The sequence below is a fragment of the Schistosoma mansoni genome, chromosome 6 (assembly GCF_000237925.1).
Source record: "Schistosoma mansoni strain Puerto Rico chromosome 6, complete genome".
Lineage (NCBI taxonomy): Eukaryota > Metazoa > Platyhelminthes > Trematoda > Strigeidida > Schistosomatidae > Schistosoma > Schistosoma mansoni.
This window is the reverse complement of record NC_031500.1, coordinates 12,753,026-12,770,407: the sequence shown is the minus strand read 5'-3', so window position 1 is coordinate 12,770,407 and position 17,382 is coordinate 12,753,026. Positions and strand designations below refer to the sequence as shown.

At 34.4% G+C, this 17,382-nt stretch overlaps 1 protein-coding gene and 1 non-coding gene across 2 annotated transcripts in view; one reads left to right on the top strand and one right to left on the bottom strand.

Moving 5' to 3' along the window:
* Positions 1-2,410: 2,410 nt before the first annotated feature.
* The window catches only part of Smp_141520 (hypothetical protein), a gene marked incomplete at both ends in the record, with an annotated part of 68,727 nt that continues 53,755 nt past the window's right edge, over positions 2,411-17,382 (top strand). Inside the window, 2 exons of the mRNA XM_018798303.1 lie at positions 2,411-2,470; positions 12,332-12,636. Of these exons, the coding sequence (XP_018653258.1) occupies positions 2,411-2,470; positions 12,332-12,636 (365 nt within the window). The remainder of the gene's footprint in view (positions 2,471-12,331; positions 12,637-17,382) is intronic.
* Smp_tRNA_00549_Gln_TTG.1.1 lies at positions 7,236-7,302 on the bottom strand. The gene has a single exon. It is a non-coding gene (tRNA).

Here is a 17,382-nt window from a genome sequence, read left to right as displayed (position 1 = left end):
CATTAGAGTTTAACATTTTTTATACTGTTATTAAATAATATGAACTTTGGGGACAGAATCATTACATCTTTCTTTATTTCTTTTTGAACCAATAATAATTGTTCAATGATTCTTTGTAGCTTTCGTAATCAGTTGTGGTTATAGGTAGAGTGGATGGGAACAGTCCCATTATCCAGGAGGCACGACAAGAACATGTTAGTCGGATTTCGCCTTCCAGTATGAACTTACATTAATGTAATATATATTTTACAGTATTGAACATATAAAAATGAATTTAGGTTTTTTGCATAAACTAAATTGAAAATTTTCTATAAATAGGCATATTAAACTAACAAATTAATGATTAAACTATAATCAGGTAAACAGAATTGTTAGTTAGTAGTGACAAAATACGCCAAAATCTTCTCCACCATCTTAAACAAGTAGCCACGTTGAAATTGATCAAAACAAGTGATCTATTCTCAGAAAAAAAACCATACAAATACGGCATTATAGGTTGCATTAGTTATAGGCTAACCTCAGAGTTCTAGAGTAAACCAGAGATTTTTGCATAGCTGTTGCTTCTTAGTATGGTGCTCCATAACATAAACACAACTTTACTATGGATTAAGCCTAGGAAATTCAGGTCTCATGATGAACGATTAACCTTTAATACCACTAAGGTGGTTTACTTTTATTTCAGTCGATTTGAGAGATATAGCTCACGTATCATTCAGTGAAAATAGTGATAACTGTTTTACTTTCAACATATCTAAACTACATTAGTCATAACTAATCAATAGAACTTCAGAAAAGCTGTGAAGTCATCACTGAACTGACTTATGATTTAATTGAAATGGCTTTGTGAATATTGGTTTGATTTATAAGTTTTACTAGTCACATGTTGATCTTAGTTAGGGTCACCACTCATTAGTTGAACAATACTTGTTGATCAGTCGCTGTGCACAATTAAACATAATTAATGAAGTTCAATTAGAACTGAGGGCTAGATGGAATGTCACGCTGGTAACTTACAGTTCATTCACTGCATTAAAAAGTCAAATTAAATTATGAGAACTTTTCCATATTGTTTTATTGAAGACATATTTTTATGTTTTATGAGTTATTCACATAGAATAGCTGTAAATACTTATTGACAACTTGATAGTATAACATGATATAAGTTGAAGGGTATTATTGTCATCATATGATTTATAATTAGTATGGGAGATTTGTGGAGATTATTGACTATCATAATTTACATCACTAATATATCTTAGATAGTTATTCAAATCCAGGAAGTACTAAGAAGCTGTCGTTTCCATAGTAGTGCACATCTACGAACACAGGACCATCAGATCCTGTGGTGAGTGTTTAATCTACAGACCAGTGAACGTGCAGTAATAATAGGTATTTTTAGCCAATCACTTCTTGAGATGATAAGAAATCTTTACAAATAAGACAAGACAAATGAATTTTATGGTCCAAATTATTAATATTATCACTAGTGCTCCTTCATTCCTTAGGTTAAGGCCATATATAGTGTATAGCTAACTGTCCAGAAAAAAACCATCATCTTTCTACAAAGTATCAATAAATCCTACTTATTGTCTATATATTTCAAATTAATTAGTTTGATGATGATAAATCTATATATTACAGACGGTAAAACAAACAACTGACATTAGTTAAATGAGATGCAAGAACTAAACACCTGGATTTGGTTAGGATTTACGCCCATTACTCCCAATGAAGTATAGGCCGCCGACTAGCATTCTCCAACCCACTCTGTCCTGGGCCTTCCTTTCTATTTTTATCCAATTGTTTTTCACTCTTCTCATTTCTGTCTCCATTTCTCTGCGTAATGTGTTCTTTGGTCTTCCTCTTCTCCTTTGACCTTCAGGATTCCATGTGAGGGCTTGCACTGTAACTCAGTTGAATGATTTCCTCAATGTGTATCCTATCCACTTCCAGCACTTCTTCCTGATTTCTTCCTCCACTGGAATCTGGTTTGTTGTCTCCCACAGTAGCTTGTTGCTAATAGTGTCTGGCCAACGGATCCAACTAAACACCTGGTTGACCAAAACAATGTTACCACACATGATAGTTAATCATAAATAAGCACATCATATTAATGTTAATTGCTCTTAAATTAACTTGTAAACGTCTCTGCATAGTGTCATTAGTTATTTACATTAACTGGCTTAACAAGTACCATTCACATACTTTTACGAAATTTTGTGATGGGAATTTAGGTTTATCTGTAGGTTGATTTCACTTTACGGAGTACACTAATATTGACCACACATAGTGTGCTTTTTGAGGACGAACTTACTAAAATTAATTATTATAAATGTTAAAAGGTGAATTTAAAATGATCACCAATTTTACCTCGTTAACTCTATTTATTTAAGCCCATTATCTCAGTATCATGTTAGAATTTTTTAAAAGTTGGACAACTGGGTTCAAAAAGAACACAGATCAGGAACCGGTTAGTACTTCATTACTTTAAGCCTGATCTGTTTGTTCAAAATTCAAATGTCAAGCAAATCATTTTCCCATGATCATAAAATTCATTTTTTTATTTTATAAATTGTTATCTCCTATTTCGTTTCTTCCCCCTAGTATTTTTTAAGACTCGTCAAATCAATAATCAGAGGGGGTGACTGATTTCAAGATATATTTCCTTGAGTTCTAGTGAGTAGCAGTGACCAGTGGAGTTCAACCAAGTCTGTTGTAGAGATATCAACTCACTGAAGACAATTGGTGAACGGTTGCTCAAACATCGTGGATTGGTTGAAGTTAGACATTAACACTGTTGGATGCCGGATCAGTGGTCTATCGGTCAAGTGCTCTGGCGCGAGACTGGTAGGTCATGGGTTCGAATCTTGTGAGGCGAGGTACTGGATGCGCACTTCTGAGGGGTCCGAAATAGGACGAAATGGCCGTCCAGTGGTTCCAGGTTTTCCATAGTGATCTAGCTTCAATTGACTCATGATTTCAACTATGAAAATCAATAATCATCTTTTACGCTTCTCATCTCTCATTGTCTTTCATTTTTACTATCTATAATTACTTTTCTAACAATTAATTAACTTTGAATTCACTTGGTATTGTTTACTTGAATCTTCCCATTGGTGTTTAGAACTGAAATTGATTCGTCCTGGATTCTACTACTAGCTACCATCCATCTTTGTATATGAGTACCTTTAGTTCGATATCTCACATTTAATTGAAAATTCATTTATTACTCAATGATCCTAACATATCTTAATCCATAATCATGAAGATAATAAGCGGAAGAGTAGTTCACCCAATATAATAAACCGAATAACAAATACTACTCGGATTAAAAGATATCCAAGTGAATATAAGAATACTAAATAGTTGAGATCATGAGTCAATTGAAGCTAGACCACCATGGAATAGACATGTTAGCTGGATTGAAATGAATGATACTATTTTCTATCTTGAATAAATATTAGATTATTCTCTTCAATCTTCTTCAACTCGAGAAACGATTCATTGAAGATAATCGGAAGAGAATAGTTACACTATATACAATACTGTAATATACCTAAATACATTTATAGCTAGCTGGCTAGCTAGCTAGCTAGATAGATAGATAGATAGATTGCCAGTAGTATATTCTTACTTATCACTTCACTTAGAGTTTTCTTTTTACTGTACTTTATTTTTGTACACTTGACATTAACTAGAATACCTATCAGTCAAAAATACATTTTAGGGAAAAACTTCTGTTTATTATTATTATTACTGGTAATGTTTAGACAGTTTATCATAATCAATTTGATAATGAATGACTGTCAATTAATTAGTTGCTGTTGTTCATTTACCTTCTTACATGATGATCTAATATAAATGTGTCTATCATGAATTACAGGTTATATAGTTAAACATAGAAACAGTGTAAAGGTTTATATTTTGCCCGTTTGTGTGTGTGTGCGTCTTTGTGTGCATGGACATTGATTGAATTGTATAAACAAATCATAAGATAAAATGTAACTGATCATATATTAGTTTAGGGAGTGGGGGTAGTGAATTTGCCATTTTAACAATACCCAGTTTTATCTTGGCACATCTAATTAATAGTAGTCATAATGTAGATAAATCGAAATCATTTCAAGTGATCTATCGTATACTTCCATCATTTCCCAACGGAGTTCGTTCCCGTCTCCTTCATATAGCAGAAGCCATAGGAAGTCGTACATTCCACCCCCAATTTAATTATTTCTTTCTATCATCCTAGTTACAAAAACATGAAATCAATTTTAATAAATTATTGAAATTATACATTTGTATGATAGATAATATCTATATTAGAACATATGTTACATCATCACCTTGGAAATGTGTAAATAAGAGTAAAGAGAATTGGAAATTTGTTTCTTTCATAATCTACACTTTGAAACAATGAACATTGCTGACCTATAAAGTGACAATCATTATCAATATGAACCAATGAAACACAATTCAATCGTCCATATCTTTTCATTTCAGTTATTCTTAGTTAATAGCTATTCAAGTGAACTATATGGGTGACCTACTGATGTATCCTAATTGTACTATCTTTTCAATTGAAACAAGAAAAGAAAATCTTTTTCTTTTTAATATTCAGTTAGTTGAGCTAAAATTTTAATTAAACTAAGAACTATTAGACAAATCATTGTTTTATAGTTGAAACCATAAGTCAATTGAAACTAGACCACCATGGAAAACCTGGAGCCACTGGACGGCCGTTTCGTCTTATTGTGAGACTCTTCAACAGTGTGCAGCCGCTATCCCACATCGCGAGATTCGAACTCAGTACCTATTAATCTTGCATGCGAGCGCTTAACTTCTGGACCACTGAGCCGGTCGGCATTTAATGGTGTTAATGTCTAACTCCAAAAAATCCACGAAATTGAGCAACCGTCCACCATTGTCTCAAGTACTTCCAGGTTTTTCATGGTGGTCTAGCTTCAGTTGACTCATTATTTCAACTATAAAATTACTAAAATCTCCACAAAAAAACCCTTCTGATAAAAATCATTATTATTATTGATTTTTATCAGTTTATAACTTTGATCACTTTAGATGTACAATAAAATAATTATCGATAATGTACAATATATATTTATTTGTTATTGTTTACTTGTATCTTCCCATTGTTATTTAGGACTGCAATCGATCAGTCTCTAGTTGGCATATGTACATCCTGTACGGACTGCCTCAATATTGCCTGAAGTCAAAAGCTTTTTAAGGAAAGATGGACAATGGCTAGCTGTGGAATCCAGTTCGACGCGCGTTTCGTCCTAATTGGAACTCGTCAGATGGATGTAACTGCATCTTAGAGACTGATCGATTTCAGTCCTAAATAATAGTAGGAAGATACTAGTAAGCAACAACAAGTGAATATATCTTCACCTCATTGAACAAGCAGGTGGCTATCAGAACTCAGCAGCTAGGTGGATAACGTGATAGCGTTTGAAGCGAATGGTACTGGGTTCGAGTCACAGAATGAACATTAACTGTGAGATGCAGGTGCATCCAGTTGACGAGTCCCAAATTGGACAAAACTGGATTCCACTGCCGGCCATTATCCATCATTGCGTATAACGTATATGCTGAAGGAAATTTTAAACTATAAACATCATAATAATTTAAATGTCAACATTAAAGTTGCACAATTATGTTTCTTTGTTAATCTACACATAGTAATTTAACAAATGAATCATAATCAGAAGGGGTTTTTTGTGGATATTATAGTACTTTCAATCATTCAGATCATGGGTCAATTGAAGCTAGACCACCATGGAAAACCCGGAAGCACTGGGCAGCCCTTACGTCCTATTGTGAGACTCCTCAGCAGTATGCATACACGATCCCGCCTCGTGAGATTCTAACACAAGATCTATCGGTCGTCCATCGCTTTCAGGTTTTCCATGGTAGTCTAGCTTCAATTCACTCATGATTTCAACTATAAAATGAATCAGAAATTTAAAATATACTGAGATTTATGAAGATAAATAATAACGTAAATGAAACATAAAGTTCATCATTGATAAATGTTTACCTTATTGACTTAACTACTGTAACCATTTATAGAATAATTTAACTTAGTGAAATAGTAAATTTCTATCATCCTATTGATTCATTCTATCATAATCATTCATTGCTACATTTCATTTCATTTACTTTTTCACTATTATCGAAAGTATAAATAAATTTGGTAAACAGAGATGGATAGTGGCTAGCAGTAGAATCCAGGACGCGCGTTTCGTCTTATTTGGGACTCGTCAGCTGGATGTACCTGCATCTCACAGTTGATGTTCACTCTGGGACTCGAACCCAGTACCCTCACTTCAAACGCCATCGCGTTATCCACTCGGCCACTGAGTCCTGATAGCCACTTGCTTGTGCGATGGGGTGAAGTTTAAATTCACTTTGTGTTGTTTATTTGAATCTTCCAATCGATGTGTTAGGACTACAACTGGTCAGTCTCTAATTAGCATATGCCACTATCCATCTCAGTTTATCACGCTTGTGAATTAAGGCTATATTGAGGCAATACGCACAGTATGCACGTATGCTTATTAGAGACTGATCAGTTGCAGTCTTAACACATCGATGGGAAGATTCAAACAAAACAACACTAAGTGAAGATAAACAAATTGTTGGATTTCATAGTTTTCACTATAGGTCAAATGGAAGATATTCAATTCTCTCCTTGATCACTTAACTTTCAAACAATGGAATCGACATTAATTGATTTGTATTTCTTACGTCATTCAATTAATGATATTTTACAATTATCTTCCAGTGTTATCGATGATTAACTGTCTCATACCTAAAATGATTGAAGTCCATTGGTCATTTATACTACTACTGATAAATGATTTTATAATATCACTTGTTGATATCCAATATTTTCTGGTTTCGATTAACTGTTCAACTACCATTAGTCGATCTTCTAAGCTATGGAAATTTCAATATTAATTGTTTTGTCTGATAGTTAAGTAAGAAAGAAGATGGGAAACAGTTATGATATAAATTAGATAATTACTTAATTCAATTATGTGAAATTTTAATCGAAATTAATGATCTCACAAATATTTCTTCTAGTTAATCACTTAGTTGTTCCTTAATTAAAGAAAAAATAGTCCTTTTAAAGAAACATACATTTTCAATGGTGGAAATAGATTTGTTTTAAACGAGATAGAAGTCCATTGATTCAGCGAATCTGAGAGTTAATGTTCACTCTGGGACTCGAACCCAGTACCTACCGCTTCAAACGCCATCACATTATCCACTTAGCTACTGAGTCCTGATAAGTTTAATAAAATTCGTTACTTTAAAGTAAAAAACAACGATCAGTAGGGTTTTTTTTGGATATTATAGTAATTTTAATAGTTAAGATAATTAGTCATTTCAAGCTAGAACATCATGAAAAACCTGGAAATACTGAACGACCGTTACATCCTGTTGTGAGATTCCTCCACGATCCCGCCTCGCGAGATTCGAACTTAGGACTTGTCGGTCGTCTAGTACTTCTAGGTTTTTCATGGTGGCCTATCTTCAATTGACTCATTATCTCAACTGCTAAAAAAACAACTATGTATAATAAAATCGGATTGAAATATTAGAAAGTTTGTTATGCGCTTATTTGTATGAATAGTTTTACTAGTCAAATAATGATTAATTTTCAGGAATATTAACCGAAATCGTTAATTATTATCTTACATATAAATATACTACTACTACTACTACCTAATTACACCTATTAACTCTCGTTGAGAAGCATAGGGTGCCCACTATCATCTTCTACCCAATTCTGTCCTGAACAATCCTTTCCAGTTGTTTCCAGTTGATATTCAACCTTTTCATGTATGTTTTCAAATCTAAGCATAGTGTGTTCTTTGGTCTTCCACTTTTCTGCTTCCCCTCAGGATTCCAAGTTAGCGCTTTTCTCATGATTCAGTTTGATGATTTCCACAATAAAGTTCTATCCACCTTTACCATCTTTTCCTAGTTTCTTCTCTAGGTAGAAGGTGGTTTATTCTCTCACACTGTAGGCTGATGGTATCTGGCCAACGGATATATATATATATATATATATATATATATATATATATATATATATATGCATTCGGACGGTTATCGCTTTTAAACTTAACGAGTGTTAGCTAGGAAGTTTGATTGATTAATTGAATGTCTCGATTACTGTAACAGTGAAGTTGTTTGTGATGGCCAATAATTGTACACGAAATCATTACATGTCTCTAAAAGTGTTCAAAATACTGTAAAATGATCAGCGTTTCTATTGTAAATCCCAGTAAAGTTTTCTTGTAAATGATTCATTTTTGTCTAAGTCAAATCTCCAAAACTAGTTGTCATCATACAAGAAACCTTGAATAAGTAATATATGAGTAAACAATGATCTTATTGGGTCATTATATTTGACACGTTAGGTTGAAAATCTTTGAGTTGGGATTTAAAGGAGAGGCTTATTTTCTTCATTGATAGTAATAACTGCATATAGTTGATTGATCATTGAGTAGAGACCAATGTTATGTCTGTCTTTCCCGTTGGTATCGATCTAGTTCATTGTAGAATTTGTAATGCGAACACCAGTTATTCAACATTGCATGATTTCTTGAAACTCAAAGCAGATGAAGATAATCATTAGGAAACGTAGATTCTGTAGCTTAGTTTTGCAAATTGACCAATTTAATTCGGTCAGCGCTAAAACGACACACACACACGCAATGACCATTTAATTGTAAATATCTCTACATCATAGGAGGTCATTCGCAGTTTGAATATCTTAACATCAGTATCTCAAACTATGAAACTAGGTGACTAACATAAACCTTAGTCTTCATCCACTTAAAAAAGATTAAACACTACAAAGGCATATACCGATCAAATTTATAAATATTATCAGTTAGCCTTTCTTTTTGGTTATGTAACATGTGTATCAAAAGTGAAGCGGCACAGTTTTAAGAGATAGAGAGAGAGAGGGGGACGGAGAGAGAGAGAGTGACTTAATCGTCTTTTTTTTCTATCTTCCAAACCCTCTGTTATTAAATATAAATGAATTTTCTAATCAACATATATCTATATATATAAACTAAAGAAGTAATTGAGATTTCCTTTTTTTTATATCAATGTCGCCAGCTGAATTGTTCAATATATATACATAGATACAAACCGTATTGTATACAGTTAACCATTGTGTTTGGCTTCTTTTTTTTGATTTTAATAAAATAAACTTAATTTAAACAATTCATTCATTCAAACAATGAATAACATTTTAGCTTGTTCAATTTTCAATATTCATTTATTTATTTATTCACTTGTAGCATTTAAAATGGCACCAGTATATGTTTTAACTTTTTGTTTTATTCATTCTCCTTAAATTAGTACTATAATGAATCATTGATCATTGATGAATCGGTGTTAGATGGTTACTTATTGGCGGGAATAATCTGTACATACAAATCATTTCATATATATATATACATATATATATATATATATATATATATATACATATATATAGACAATATATACACAGTTAATGATATGCATAAGCATATGGTTATATCAGCACACAATGGTGCATAATTACACATACATACACACATATGTGCATATATGTGTTTCTATGCACAGGTATACACAATTGTTCACTCCATTCAGTTGTATATTATAAAAGAAAACTGTTTAGATATATATAATCAGTGAGAAATTTTTTGGTTGTTTTTTTTTTAATTAAATGCAACCAACCTGTCTTTTCTTTTTTTCTTCTTTAATATTTTCAACACGTAGATATAGTGAATAATGTATTGACATAAGAGCTTAGGTTGTAACCAGATGGTTACATGAATCTTTTTTTTTTCTTTTTTTTCTTTCGTAAGTGAATAAAAAACAACGAAAAAAATAGTTATCAATTACTGGGAAACTGTTAAGTAAATTACTAACATTATGGACTCTGTATACGCACAGACACACACACACACACAGATAAGTCACTGTCTTAAAATTAGGAATAAGTGATTTTACATAAGTTTATAGGTATCTAACTTAAATAATAAAAGAAAAGGATAATAAGGGCTTAACATGAAAGACATTGATCACTACTCAGTGATCAATCAATTGTGATTACATCTCAGTCCTACAGGAGGTTGGTCGCGGTCCGAATAGCTTAGTGGTAGCGTCTATGACTGTGAAGCTGAATGACACGGGACCGAATCCGTTAGCAACTACCAGTTCCTCAAGATCACAGGTACACCTTGCTGACGAGTGCCAAGTAGCACGAAACCCCGGTACAGAGTTTCCTGTTGACCACCTCTAACCACCATCTTATCTTAACATAGAGCACGCAGTGTCAAGCCACCTAGACTATTAGACACATTGCAACTTAATCGATGGCATTAGATCAGAACTAAGAAGGACTTGACACGCATGACATTGATCACCACCCAGTGAACAATCAATTGTGATAATAAACTTTTGTTTATCATTCAATATCAAATCAATTTTGATCTACATTATATAAGTAGATCATTTTCATGTTATTAGATGATCATTCATAATGATGATGGGAAAGATTCATGTTGATGTATAATGTTAGAATTGAACTGATATTAAAGAAGTTGATAAACCTTAGAGCTATTTTGAAGTAGATCTGCTGTAGTGAACAAGAAGACAATTGAGGATAATCTAATGTATTTAGGCACAAAATTACAGACTATCTCACTAAAATATGAGAACCATATCATAAATAGTTAATTTACAAAACTATCAATCAATTGTCTTAACCTTCACCGTTCCTTCTGCAAATATCAGTCTAGCGTTGTTGAATGAGAACACAGGTGAGGACAACCAACTACGTATTCAGCACAAATTACAACGTTACTTGGCAAAATACAAAAACCATGCTATGATACACTATTTGCAAAATGTTCTTCAATTGCCTCAGGCTTCATTGTTCCTGGATTTTCACACAAATTGCTTTTTATTTCTGTTCTTCTCTTCTTGATCTTCTCAATCTTCTGCTGTCAGATATTCTATTCCCTACTCACCATATATACTACTTATGTTGATATCAGTAGCTCACACCACAGCGTCTCCGATTATTATTGTTCATGCATTTTCATACCAATTGAGTTTCATTCCCATTCTTTCGTTATCTATCTTCTACTGAAATACCTTCTCTGTCCGACCATCATTAAATATTACTTATGTGGATATAAGTAACCCACACCACACTGCTACATATATTTTTACTAATTTGTTATTGAATAATTAGTTTACTGTAGTTTAATATATCCTATATTGCAAACTCCCGTTTGACACAAATCATTGTGGTATATTTCGCAACCCCTCTTAGGTGATTGCTAATTAATATTTCACCTCTACTTAGTTCTCCATCGTTTATGGTTTGAGTGTATAAAAATTTTGATTTCTCATTTGTTTTGTGTTATGGTTTGGTAATTAATGTAGGTAAACCTATGAGTGTATGGAATATGATGATAGATAATAGAAACTTATTTCTGTTTGATATGTTTAAGTACAGTCTGGTTACTGGACTATAGGAAATAACATTCTAGACTGTTAGGATTACGGAGAATCTCGATCATTGCCCAATGTTAATTTTTATCTATCAGTGTGTGCCACTGGTTAAATAAGAGGTTAATAGTCAGATAAACATAAGCTAAGTGCACTTTATTATCAATATCGATCAGAATTCTGAAGTTGTAAAAGCTAGTGTATGAATATTTCTTATTATTTTTCTATGAAAGGGATTTTTGCGGATATTATAGAAATTTTATTAGTTGAGATCATGAATCAATTGAAGCTAGACCACTATGGAAAACCTGGAAGCACTGGACGGCCGTTTTGTCCTATTGTGGGACTCCTCCAACCTCGAGAGATTCGAACTCAGGACCAATCGGTCTCGTGGACGACCGCTTAACCTTTACACCACTGAGCCGGCATCCAACAGTGTTAATGTCTAACCTCAATTAATCCACGAAATTGAGGGACACATCCACTATTGTCTTCAGTGAGTTACTATCTCACAACTATTAAAATTACTATAATATCCACAAAAACTCCTTCTGATATTATTATTTTATTGCTTAAGATTTCTAAGCCTTCTCAGTTCAGTGATATTGAGATTGGTTTATAAGGAATTAAAATTATCAAGACATTCAATCGGCAATTTATTAATTTTATTGAATAGTGAGTCTAACAAAAATTAAATACGGATCAAATTTCTAGTAGCTGACTGTAAATTCAACATAATCATGTTTTACAATTTGTTTATTTAATTACAAATTAGGTCAATGGTCAAGATCTTAGAAATGCGACACATGAACAGGCAATTCATGCTTTTCAAACAGCTAAAGAACCTATTATCGTGGAAGTTGCCCGTCGTGATCCAAATGTTGAACTATTACAAAAATCTGCTCCAAATTCAAATTCTGGTCCTGTAAATAGTTTGGACAATCAGAATAAATGTTCTGTTGCAATTCAAACTGATCCAAGTACGGCTGAGGCAACTTTAGCTGCGATGGCTGCTGCCGCGTTAACAACTGAAGATATACGTACTGCACTTGGAATAAGACACCCTGGTTTACCAACGAGGTATGTTATACTTTGTTGTTGTTTTTGTAGATAGGGAAATTTTAATTAGTTTTTTTATTTAAACATATGAACATTGGTACAAGGGGGCACTAAATATATATGCTTCACACCTCTTCATTCGATTTTTGTGGAGGCTGGAATACTGCATGGACACCCAATCTGAAGCAGGTGGTTTTCTTAGGGGGCCACACCCGGAACCTTCGACATAAAGGTCTAATTCACAAGGCAGTGGAGCGACGTAAGGAGATGCAGTCCTGTAGTAGCCGGTGACCAACAATAAGTTTATACGCCCTTTGTCGCCTCAGGATCCTGGAGACCATGTGCACAATCGGTTTTGAATCAGGGTTTTCAACTTACCCATGTGGATCCTCCGTATCCACCAACCCAGTTGGTGGTGGATATTTGTCTTTTATCCTCTCAATTTCGTAAACAATACTCCTGCCACGAGAAGGCAGTGAGTAGAACTTTCCTCACAGTGACTTTGTAAACGTGGTCATGTGAGAGCTCCTTTTTCCACCATTAACAAATTAACTTGTTATAAAATTATTCCCACAAGAAAGCTATGATACACAAGAATTTAAATTGTGCTTTTCTAACAATAGTTGAACTAAGATGCTATTATAAGCAAAGATGGATAGTGGCTAGCAGTGGAATCCAGGACGCCCGTTTCGTCCCATTTGGGACTCGTCAGCTGGATGTACCTGCATCTCAGAGTTGATGTTCACTCTGAGACTCGAACTTAGTGCCATTCTCTTCAAGTAAAACAACAATAAGTGAATAAGATGCTATCAGGTTATCTAAACTAAATCATTCTGTTCGGGGTCCTAGCATATGATTCACTGATTGGAAGTCAAACGATTTTAACTATATAAATAAAACTTAATTATATCGATCACTTCTTATCTCAACATAGAAATATCTAATTCAATTCAATTGATATTGGACCGAATTCTTTAAGTTTCAACTTGAACGCTTTATATAAATGCAATAAAATAAAAATCTGTTACCCAATTCGTTCATATATAGTCCACATATTTCTATATTCTATGTTACAACAAACTAACTAACTGATTAGAATTAATTTATTTATTATTTATTTAAACATATGAACATTGGTACAAAGAGGCACCATATATATATGCGCCACACAAATCTCATTTGATTTGTGTGAGGGCTATGATACTGTCCAGGTGCCCAAACTGAAGCAGTAGGTTTTCTCAGGGGGTCACACTCGGAACCTTTGACCTAAAGATCTGATCCACAAGGCAGTGGAACATCGTGAGTAGATGCAATCCCATGGTAGCCGGTGACTGACACTAGATTCATACACTATTTGTTCCCTCAAGATCCTGGAGTCCATGTACACCACTGGTTTGGAATCAGGGTTTTCCAACTCCCCTAAGTGGACTTTCCATGTCCACAAACCCTGTTGAAGCGCCGGACATTTGCTTTTCATCCTCTCAATTTCGTAAACAACTCCTCCGCCACGAGAAGGCAGTGAGTAGGACTTCCCTGGTAGAGGCTGTATACTCGTGGTCGTATGCGAGCATTTCGAGAGAGAGGGCGGGCCCTCCCCACTCTCGATCGTACCAGGGCATTATTTATTTCTTTATTTACACTTTCCGGTCAACGTTAACTTTCACAAACTTTAATATTTACGCTTGATTTCATTCACCAATAATTATCAGTTAATCATAAGTTACACATTACTAGGATTTGTTATTTATGAACCGGTAATAATAATATTTTATTGACTGATGTTTTAATTATTCATACCTCCTGGTAGTGTTACTGTTTTTCAATGTTTGACCATAAAGTTGTACCATTTTGTTTTTCTGTTTCTTATCAGACAAGTTCATCATTTATGTTTTGCATCATTCTATAAAGTTTCTTTATTTATTTTTGACCTTCCACACAATTTCTATATGATGACCTAATAACTGTTAAATAAGTTATTATCTAATCCCTTTTCCACAATATTCTCAATGATTGTTAAGTTATATATAAATACGGAGATAGTATGTATGTGTGTGTGTGTATTGGCACATAGTTACTATTACCAGGTAAAATGGATCTTATAGGGCTAGAATGTAAATAATTTTTTTTACCTCGATAATTAAATGCTTTTTTTGTTTTTGAAAATTTTACCCAAGAAATTGATTAAATTTGAATAATTAACACCGTTGGATGCCGGCTCAGTGGTCTATCGGTTAAGGGCTTCGGCTCGAGACTGGTAGATCCTGGGTTCGAATCTCGCGAGTGCGGGATCGTGGATGCGCACTGCTGATGAGTCCCATAGTAGGACGAAACGGCCATCCAGTGCTTCCAGGTTTTCGATGGTGGTGTAGCTTCAATTGACTCATGATTTCAACAGTAATTAAGGAAAAGCTAAATTCGGAAGTTTCAATTAATTTACAAAACTTTGTAAGCATCATTCAATATACTTAGTAGATAACTGTATCACATGCAATATAGTTGAACTCCACGATCATCATGGTTATTATGTTGTGTGTGAGGTAGTTACTAATCATATATATTAGAAGATGATTGCATACTGTTACAAATTGATTGAAGTTTAACTTGTAAACTTTTGGATACCAGATCAGTCGTCTAGGGATAAAGAGTTTCAAATACTTTTATAAATTATAAACTTTAATTTCTGTGAATCTATTTGAAATTGAAATCTTAGGTTTTTATTGAGATCAAGACTTAATCAATGTTAGACCATCATTGTTATTACTATTTAAGAAAGAAATTTAGGCACTTGGTGATAGTCTATACAAAACCCTTCTTTACCTAAGTTTTCTGATAGTTTCTATTCACTAGTGAGGCATACCTATAACCTTCTGGGTAAAGACTTCCTTGTGGGATTTGAATCTACTGATGAATACCAAATAACACACCACCTGAGTTAAACAAGATTTCCTTTAAACTACCTGTAACCATGTAATATCTCAATATGTTTTTCGTAAATTTAAGTCCCTTAGACTAGTGGTCGCATACCGATTTGATCGATAGAACTTGATCATCATTAAAAAGACGAAAAACATAGAATTGAACTTTAAAATTTAATAATCAACCAAATATATAGAAAAATGCTGTTAAAATATTAGCACTGGATAGTTGGCTTCATTAAAGTTGTTGTATCCCGTGGAGAATTATGAATGGTAACTCTGACGACTATTTATGGATTAATGTGATATGTATATTTATTGTATAACTGATAAGTAACCAAAGTATCCATGTTCGTGTCCCTCTTATTATAAGCTTTATTTTGACCTATAGACTACTACTGAACGACTTACCATTCTTGAGTTATCCCCAGTTCACTAATTACTGTTCCCCCTATTCACAGCCACATTTGGCTAAATCTTGTACAAATGTTATTTTCTATTTTATGGTACGATGTAGTCAGTTTGTTTGGTATATAAACCCAGTATGTTTGAAATATAATGATTTATATTGCAGAGGCTGTTATTGATGTTTAGGATTTGACTGGCTGGGCTAGGCAGATACAAGGACTGATAAGTACTCAAGACTGCTCATATGGCTTTTGTATATCATAGCTCTGATCGATAATTCACTTCTCTCTGATCGGCGGAGATCAACACGTTCATATATCAAACAGGGCACGCACACACTCACACGTTATAACAAAAACAGTAATAATGAATTCGAATCTGAGGATTTTTCTTTTTCGCACAACTATAAATCAGTATGACATTTCAAAATTTACTATAGAAGAATGTTAACTTCTTGATATTTGTAGAAAGAACATTCTAAAGTTTCTTACATAACATAAGTTTACAATCACACTTAACTATAGACGAATTCAATAAATCTTAAGTGTTGGTGATAAGATTTGTCCAATGATAGAAACTTTGGCAACAAGATATTGATTATTATGTTATATTATCATACTACAATGTTAGTACATCTTATTCTTAATGTCAGATTGTTTTTCTTTAAAAACCATTTACTATCGTTTTTTCTCCACATGGTGATATGTTCCCCTCTTTCTCTCTCTTTCTTTTTGTCTCATGTATAATGTATTTCAAATTGTCTGTGAATTAGATCAGGGTATTACAATGAGAATCTTTTGACTAATATCAAATATTCGTTGTAAAAACCGCTTTTTTTTCTTTAGTTGTAAAGATGATAAATTAAGTCGGAATATTTTTCATAATAAATGTGCTTATTTTCATTATTACAACATTTGCAATCAGTGTAGATATATAACTGATATTAGACTTTAAAAGAGGAAGGAATTACAATAAAAGGTTTCTTCATTTTAAACTAATGTATGTACTATCAGAAGGGGTTGTGTGGATATTATAGTAATTTTATTAGTTGAGATCATCAAACATTTGAAGCTAGACCACCATAGAAAACATGGAAGCAATGGATGACCATTTCGTCCCCGTTGTGCGACTCCTCAGCAGTGCGCACCCGCTACCCCCCCTCATTCTACGCCCACCCAGTCCCCCTCCCCCCCCCCCCACTGCCTCCCCCCCCCCCCCCCCCCCCCCCCCCGATCCCCCCCCCCCCCCCCCCCCACCCCCCCCTCCCCCCCCCCTCCCCCCCCCCCCCCCCCCCTCCCCCCCCCCCCCCCCCCCCCCCCACCCCCCCCCCCCCCCCCCCCCCTCCCACCCCCCCCACCACCCCCCCCCCCCCCCCCCCCGCCCAACCCCCCCCCCCCTCCCCTAGAGGACCCGCCCCCCCCCCCCCCCCCTCCCCCCCCCCCCC